The sequence below is a fragment of the Babylonia areolata genome, chromosome 12, assembly GCF_041734735.1.
Source record: "Babylonia areolata isolate BAREFJ2019XMU chromosome 12, ASM4173473v1, whole genome shotgun sequence".
Lineage (NCBI taxonomy): Eukaryota > Metazoa > Mollusca > Gastropoda > Neogastropoda > Buccinidae > Babylonia > Babylonia areolata.
Window position 1 is genome coordinate 3898994 of NC_134887.1, and position 9507 is coordinate 3908500.

The window sequence follows — 9507 nt, forward strand, 5'->3', positions numbered from 1 at the left end:
AACCAATGCACACCTGTTTACGCTGTTCCAGCATCGCAACAACAACAACGCACAACGCACCCTCCCAACGCAGCAGAACCACAACCTTTCATAACCACCCCACCCCCTCTCCCAGCACCCCCTCCTGCCCCACCACCACCCCTACCCCACCGTCATCACAACAAACTTTCCACCCAGCTCCCCCCCCCACCCCACCCCCCAAAAAAACCCCCCAACCCCAAACCTTTCAGCCTTCCGTTCACTTCTGCAGGAGTCCCTTTTCAAACAGACTGTTCTCCCCCTCGTCCTCACTGGGGCTGTCCTGGTACACACGGCTGCCGCTGCCCACCCCGCGCAGGCCCGACTTGCCGGAGTTGGAGCCCCTGTAGAAGAAGTCGTCCTCGTCGCTGTCTGTGAAGTCGTCGTCGTTGCGGACCTGTCGGAAGCCCAGGCTGTTGTACTGAAGCTGGCCCCCGCTGCGGCGACACACCACGGCCGTGATGATGATGATCAGCACCAACACCATCGTGCCTGTCACATAGCAGTTTCAGTTTCAGTAGCTCAAGGAGGCGTCACTGCATTCGGACAAATCCATATACGCTACACCACATCTGCCAAGCAGACGCCTGACCAGCAGCGTAACCCGACACGCTTAGTCAGGCCTTGAAAAAAAAAAAAGTAAATAAATAATGGATAAATACATAAAAAAGAACTACTACTACTACTATGTATAAGGCGCAAAACTTGATCAAGTCAACTATAAGCGTAAAAAAAGAAAAAAAAAGATAATAATAATAATAAAAATAAAATAAATAAATAAAAAAGACAACAATGATGATAAATAAGCAAATAAATGTAAAACATGCAGACACACATTCACACATATGCATAACAGATATGCACCAAACATGCAGTTTCACAGATATGAAAGCACAGTCAAATATACATAAAAGCACATGAGCCCCAACGCGCGTGTGCATACACACACACTCACATACACACATTACCCTGCACCCCCTCTACCCCCCTCCTCCACACACTCATTTCTAAGCTACATATCGCAGCTTCCACAGCACACACACTCACACACACACACACACACACACACAGAGGCACACTTACTTGTACAAGCACACACACATACGCCCATATCCCCCACACCCAACCCCACACACATATATACAAACATATATATATGCACTCCCGCCTGTCACAAGTCACAAAGCAACGTGGCATAGCGGTTGAGACGCATGTCCGCCGATTCACAGTGTACCGTACAGAGTCTGGGTTCCATTCCCAGCTCTCGCCCCTTTTCTCCCAAAGTTTGACAGGAAAATCAGTGGAGGAGGCGGCGGGTTGGCGTTGTTGAGAGGGCCAGGAGTAGAGGGCCCAGAGTGTCAGCGAATCGATTGCGATCGCGCCTTAATTTTAGCAAGATCGCCCAATCGAGCTACTTAATTATGTGACCTGGTTGGAGACAAAATTTGACAACAAACAAGAACGCCAGAGAATTGACAGACAGACAGAAAATACGAAAAAAAACTTAGCCGTATGAAGAGCACAGGAACAGGAGTCATGATGGCTGCCAGAAGAAGAGGGCACTAGTCAGGGGGGGAAATGGGAGGTTACCTACTTCCCGGAGGTTATCGGCCATAGTTACTTTCGTTTTCTCCGCATAGGCGGATAGTAGTTTGCACAGGACAGGAATGTCAGACCCCTGCCAGAGTCTGCACTAGTTGGGTCACGGTTAAGTATGTGTAATTAAACTGAGTGTTTAGTCATTCGGATGAGACGATACCAACCGAGGTCCCTTGTGCAGCACACACTTGGCGCACTGAAAAAGAACCCATGTATAAGAAGAGTGTTGTCCTCTGGCAAAATTCTTTAGAAGACATCCACTCTGATAGGTACACAAACATATATGGGTGCACTTTATCATTATTTTTTTTCTTCTTCCTGCAAATGTTTTCAGAAGCAGGTACAACAAAACTAAAAAAAAAATTACAATCCAACTCAGCACAACACAATCCAACAAATCACTTAACACAACACAACCCTACACAACATAATATAACATAACCAAAACATAATACAACACAACGCAATACAACCCAGTGCAATACAACACAATCCTACAGTGACACAACCCAACCAAAAGCAAAACAATATGAACAATACATACACAACACAACACAAGCCAACACAACACAAGCCAACACAACATGAACAATACATTGCAAGAGAACAAATTACTACACAACACAAAACAACTCAACACAACACAGCCCTACGCAACACAAAACAATTACAGCACAACACAAAACAATTACAACACAACACAGCACAGTCCAGCACAACACAAAACAATTACAACACAACACAGTCCAGCACAACACACAAAAATTACAATACAACACAGTCCAGCACAACACAAAAATTACAATACAACACAGTCAAGCACAACACACAAAAATTACAATACAACCAAGCCTAGCACAACACAAAGCAATAACAACACAACACAGCACAGTCCTACACAACAACAAAACAATTACAGCATAACAAGACAGCGTAGTCCTCCACGACAAACCCTAAACAACACAAAACAACCGCAACACAGCACCTTACAGCCCGGTCCAAATCAACACAACACAACACAACCATGCACAACTCAAACACAAAATAATTACAACACAACAAGCCCCACACAGCACATAACAATGACAGCACAGCACAGCACGACAGGTCAGGACGCAGAACCCTCACCAGCGATGGTGACGACCAGCATGGGCGACATGCCCATCACCGTGTCCCCCCTCTCCACCTCCACCGACGTCTGCACCGCGTGCACCCCGTGCAGCACCTGCACCTCCTGCCGTCACCACGACAACCACAACCGTCAGTGTTTGGTGGTGTTGCACACACACACACACACACACACACACACACCTGCAGTGAGTATGACCACCAGACAACCATCAACATGTTGTTCTTGCACACGCACACACACACACACACACACTGCATACTGTCACCATGACAACCGCCAAACATCAATGTGGTGTTGCTGTCACACACAAACACACACACTCACACACACACACACACACACACTGCATGCAGTCACCATGACAACCACAACCATCAACGTGATGTTGTTGCACACAGACACACACACACTGATGCCGTCACCATGACAACCATCAACGTGTTGTTGTTGCGCGCACACACACACACACACTGTACGCTGGCACCATGACAACCACAACCATCAATGTGTTGTTGTCACACACTAACACACACACACACTGCATGTCATCACCATGACAACCACAACCATCAAAAAAAAAGGAAAAGGATTTACAAATCAATTCTTGCATCAGAGCTTTTTTAATCATGGAATGCTTGACAAAGAAATTCTCATACCAGAATTTTTTTTCTTCTTCTTTCAACAGAATATCTATAACGGAGCGCTTTACAAAGGAATGCTCATTTCTGTAATATGTTGTTCAAAGATGAATATTCATCATTCCATGCTTTTCGTAAATATTCCATACCAAATTTGGCTCAAATATAATATGAAAAAAAATCTTCACAGTCATACCAATAATAGGTTGTATGTCTTCCGAATTAAGCCGTATTTCCGAATCATTAACAGTTTTATTTCGTTAAGGTGCGTTCGGAAATCTGAAAATTCGATAGACCGCTTCCCACTGACTTGCTGGACAGAAGGTTTTGTTTGGTGAGAAGACATGACCTCGTTTTTCTTGTTCACAATTAAAAGGAAAGAAATACAAATTCTGGACAGAACACATGCAGTGATACTAATTACACCATCAACGTGTTTACTGCATATCAATATCCAGAAGTGGACACTGAATTAACTGGGATGAACATAAAAGAAAAATTGAAGCGATCGTTTCTTTGTCAGCCTGTTGTCGACTGGTTCGTGCAGATCTAGAGATCTACCATGTGGTGCGATGTGCTTGAAGCAATGGCAACGTCTCCTTTACTGCCAAAATAAAAGAATAATTGACAATTGGGCAGCTGCAAAGAGGTAACAGCAGTTTTCCGAATCCGGAACGAACATCAAAGAAATGATTTGGAAATACAGCTGAATTCGGGAGACGTACAACCTTTTTTTTTTTTTTTGCTGCCCCATCATCTGCACCATTTCAGTGGCATTACTCCCATGCCGCTCATTTAGATTCCCCCATACACAGCCACATCCAGGTTCGTCCGTCGCATTTCCAGCGTCGGCAGTCCATCGGGAACCATCGATGTTAGGTCACCAGGAGGCCACACACCAGAGGAGACCCTGCACTGCTGCTGAGTCACTTTGGTGGTGTTCAGTGGTGCCTGTTCTGTTTTAACGTACTTAGGACACCACCTACTAAGCCCCCTACTAACGACAATAATGGCTTAGTCGCGGAGCCAGACTGAGTGAGCGTCCCTCTCAGAGTGGAGACCGCCAACACGTCCCTCAAACAACAGCCCCCCATGAATCTGCTGACACTGAAGACATTGACAGGACTCGCCCCAAGCACGGAAGTGGAGGGGTATCGAAACTGAGGTCACCATGAGAGCAGGGCATGAAAGGCCACAGACTTTGAGACTATTTTGTTTATGCTGATGACGATGAAGGAGGAGGAGGATGACGATGATGATAACGATGTTGCTATGGAGGTCCATTTTGGTTTGGGACTGCATGACAAGGCTGTACTCTACGCTTCCTGTCATAATGATATCCCGGCGTTAACCAGGCCCGAGATATACAGACACTTGCAGTGTCTGTCAGGTAATTAGAGCAACACACCCAAAGACGCATCCTTGAAGTGGATGACACTCGACTGTGTGGTCCCAGTCTCCCCATTTAAGCCCATAGCACACTCAACTCTGGGTAGGAGCCGGCCACGGGCCGAAAAACCCACCTCCGCTGGGATTCGAACCCGCGTCCTCCCAGCCGTCAGCCCGCGACGCTAACCACTTCGCCACGGCGGCTGGTTACGTACAACCTATTATTGGCATGACTGAAGATTTTGTTCCTACTATGTCTAAGCCAAATTTGGTATTGGCACACAAAGTATTTCCAGAGAAAATGGCAATGTTCAAGTTTACCACTGACACACAGACACACACACAGACAACCAAACACCGGGCTACAGGAATCATTTCAATACATTTCTAAAAATTTCAAACGTAAACCGACATGACAAGAGATGCCACAGGCTACAGAATCCCACTGACACAAACCCACCGCCTGAGCAGAACCCCCCCCCCCCACCCCCCACCCCCCCCCCACCCCCCCCCCTCCCCGGACTGACTCCAGCAGGGGGGAGGCGAGGCCAGCAGCTCACTCACCTTGTGAGCATCCCGGAAGCCATGACCGGTGACCTTGACATTGTAACGACCCGGGGGCACGTAGAAGGTGTAGTGGCCTTGACTGTCGACCTCCGCCGACAGGCCTGAGTCCTCCAGCTCCACCCTGAGCCCTGCGACCCCTGTCTGGGTTTTCTTGTCCACCACCTGCCCGTACACGCCTCGCCGACCCTGACACAGCCGTCAGTCATCATCATCATCATCACAATAATCACAAGAGTGATAACTCTCTCCAGGAACAACCCTTTTGTTGCCGTGGGTTTTTTAATGTGCGCAAAGTGCATGCTGCACACGGGACCTCGGTTTATCGTCTCATCTGAATGACTAGTGTCCAGACCACCACTCAAGGTGTAGTGGAGGGGGAGAAAATATCAGTGGCTGAGCCGTGATTCAAACCAGCGTGCTCAGATTCTCTCGCTTCCTAAGCAGACGCATTACCTCTTGGCCATCACTCCACTTTTTATCATTAATCATCATCATTTCAATAATCACAAGAGTGGTAACTCTCTCCAGGAACAAGGTACATAACTTCAAGTCAATGCTGCTTATGCTACCGAATCAGCTAGCACACCATGTGCGTTTGTTCTGTTTCAACCGTATATTCTGTGCGGCATTTTCAGGATTTAAAGGCTATGCATGTCTTGAATAAAAGCGAAAATTTGTGTTTGTCCATTTCTTCTGCTGTGTGCGATTAAATGATCGGTACAAGGACAAGCCTGGAGCTTCCTTTTCGGTAGCATAAGCAGCATTGCCTTGAAGCTGTGTACCTTGTAAATGGAGAGAGTTAACACTCTTTATTGTTGTTTCAGTCTTCACTCTCCTAGCCTCACGGTTCGTCCATTTCAAATAACTGTACAACTGACATTGTGCTTTCAATCCCAAGATACCTCTCAAAGAGCTTCACAGTGACACAACAGTACACAGAAACACAATCAAACACACATGTACTGCCCGCAAACACAAACTCTCATTGTAGCGATGCACTCTCCCTGAGGAGAGCAGCCCGAATTTCACACAGGAGAAATCTGTTGTGACAAAAAGAGTGAATAATACGATACAACAATGGCAAACCAGTGTGAAGTGCTGGCATAGTGGTAATGCGTCCGCCTAGGAAGCGAATCAGAGTGTGCTGGTTTGAATCCCAAAATCGCCTGTACTTTCTACCCCTCTGCTTGACACAGAGTCATGTGGCTGGACACTTTTCATTCGGATAAGACCATAAACCGAGGTCCTGTGCGCAGCATGCACTTAGGGCAGGTAAAAGAACCCACAGCAACAAAAGGCTTGTCCCTGGCAAAAATCCATAGAAAAATCAACTTTGGTAGGAAAACAAAATAATAATACAATAGCAGGCAGGAAATATCATTGCAGTGACATGCTGTCCCTAGGGAGAGCAGCCCGAATTTCACACAGAGAAGTGAGGCTTGACGATGGCGGTGGTGAAAAAGTTGAGAGAAGTGAGACGTGACGATGGCCATGAAAGAGTTAAGAAAAGTAAGGCGTAGGGGGTGAAACAGTTAAGAGAAGCAAGACATGACAATGGAAGTGAAAGAGTTAAGAAAGTGAGGCATGATGATGACAGTAAAGAGTTAAGAAAAGCGAGACATGATGATGACAGTGGAGTTAAGAAAAGCGAGGAATGACGATGGCAGTGAAAGAGTTAAAGCGAGGAATGACGATGGCAGTGAAAGAGTTAAAAAAGCGAGACATGACGATGACAGTAAAAGAGTTAAGAAACGCGAGGTATGACGATGGCAGTGAAAGAGTTAAGAAAAGCGAGGTATGACGATAGCAGTGAAAGAGTTAAAAAAAGTGAGGTATGACGATGGCAGTGAAAGAGTTAAGAAAAGCGAGACATGACGATGGCAGTGAAAGAGGTAAGAAAAGCGAGGTATGACGATGGCAGTGAAAGAGTTAAGAAAAGCGAGATATGATGATGACAGTAAAAGAGTTAAGAAAAGCGAGGAATGATGATGGCAGAAAAAGAGTTAAGAAAAGCGAGAAGTGATGATGGCAGAAAAAGAGTTAAGAGATGCAAGACATGATGATGGTGGTGAAAGAGTTAAGAAAAGCAAGGCGTGGGGGTGTTAAAGAGTTAAGAGAAGTGAGACGTGACGACAGAGGTGAAAGAGGCAAGAAAAGCGAGGCATGATGACGGCAGTGAAAGAGTTAAGAAAAGTGAGGAGTGAGGATAGCGGTGAAAGAGTTAAGAAAAGGAAGGCGTGGGGGGGGTGAAAGAGTTAAGACAAGCAAGACATGATGATGGCAATGAAAGAGTTAAAGAGAAGCAAGGAGTGACAGGGTGGTGAAAGAGTTAAGAGAAGCGAGACATGACGATAGCAGTGAAAGAGTTAAAGAGAAGCGAGACATGACGATGGCAGTGAAAGAGTTAAAGAGAAGCGAGACATGACGATGGCAGTGAAAGAGTTAAGACAAGCAAGACATGACGATGGCAGTGAAAGAGTTAAAGAGAAGCGAGGAGTGACAGGGTGGTGAAAGAGTTAAGAGAAGCGAGACATCACGATAGCAGTGAAAGAGTTAAAGAGAAGCGAGACATGACGATGGCGATGAAAGAGTTAAAGAGAAGCGAGACATGATGATGGCGATGAAAGAGTTAAGAGAAGCGAGGACAGGGTGGTGAAAGAGTTAAGAGAAGCCAGATATGACGATGGCAGTGAAAGAGTTAAGACAAGCAAGACATGACGATGGCGATGAAAGAGTTGAAGAGAAGCGAGACATGACGATAGCGATGAAAGAGTTAAGAGAAGCGAGGACAGGGTGGTGAAAGAGTTAAGAGAAGCAAGACGAGACAATAGAGATGGGAAAGTTAAGAAAAGTGAGGCGGAAGATTTAAGAAAAGTGAGGAGTGAGGATGATGGTGAAAGAGTCAAGAGAAGCCAGATATGACGATGGTGGAGGTCAAAGAGTTAAGAAAGCTGAGACATGGGCAGTGAAAGAGTTAAGAAAAGCGAGACATGACGATGGCGAAGAAAGTTAAGCGAGGCGTGATGAAAACAGGGGTGGGGGTGAGGTGAGGGGGTGATGGGGGGTGTGGGGGGTGGTGACAGACCTCCAGCAGCAGAGACAGCAGCGGCTGTTGGTGGTGGCGCCACAGGTCCTGCAGTGTGGCGGCCGGCGGGAAGCGACAGCACCCTGTGTACACCACCAGGGCCGGCCGGTGGGTGGCTGTGTAGATGTAGTCCTGCACACACACACACACACACACACACACAGTGATACACACACACAGTGATACATGCACACACAGTGATACATACACAAATACACACACAGTGACACACACACACACAGTGATACATACACAAATACACACAGTGATACACACACACACACATTGTGATACACACACACACCACACAGTGATATTTACATGGACACACTCACAGATACACACACACACCACACAGTGATACTTACATGGACACACTCACAGATACACACACTTACACAACACACATGCAGACACACAGTGATACATACACAAACACACTCACAGATAAACACACGCACGGGCACGCACACACACACACACACATAACACACAGTAATAGTTTTCACGGACACACTCACAGATACACACACACACACAATACACACACAAACACATAGACACACACATAACACACCCTAAGGAAACACACAACACAGACACACTAGCACAAATGCACACAGCCAGAACACAGACATGCCTATCGCACACACACAACACACACATACATACATACACTGACACACACACAACACAATGACACACATACAGATGCACACACACAACACACACTGACACAGACAGATACAGACAAACAGACACAGACAGACAAAACACACACACAACACATCCACACAATACACACAAGAGACATTACACATACACACACAGAAACAACACACACACACAACACAAACGTACACAACACACACATCATCTCTTCTTCTCATTGTTTTATCGGATGGAAGACCGTGTGCGGGGGTTGAGGTGCTGGGGTAGGGGCGGGTGGGGTATTATTCTTCCCTTCTGTTGCCTGAATACCGTGCCATTGTCAGGATTTGTTCCGACTCCTTAATACATGCACCCATAACCAACAGGGAAATCTGCACCCATAACCAACAGGGAAATCTGCACCCATA

At 46.3% G+C, this 9507-nt stretch overlaps 1 protein-coding gene across 2 annotated transcripts in view; it reads right to left on the reverse strand.

Annotated features, from left to right (window-relative positions):
* Window positions 1–224: 224 nt before the first annotated feature.
* Window positions 225–9507, reverse strand: part of LOC143288329 (carboxypeptidase D-like) — an 88010-nt gene continuing 78727 nt past the window's right edge. For both annotated transcript variants that reach the window (XM_076596702.1, XM_076596701.1), the window contains 4 exons: window positions 8429–8560; window positions 5341–5529; window positions 2746–2851; window positions 225–510 (listed from right to left, as the gene is read on the reverse strand). In XM_076596702.1, the coding sequence (XP_076452817.1) occupies window positions 239–510; window positions 2746–2851; window positions 5341–5529; window positions 8429–8560 (699 nt within the window). In that variant the 3' untranslated portion in view covers window positions 225–238. The remainder of the gene's footprint in view (window positions 511–2745; window positions 2852–5340; window positions 5530–8428; window positions 8561–9507) is intronic.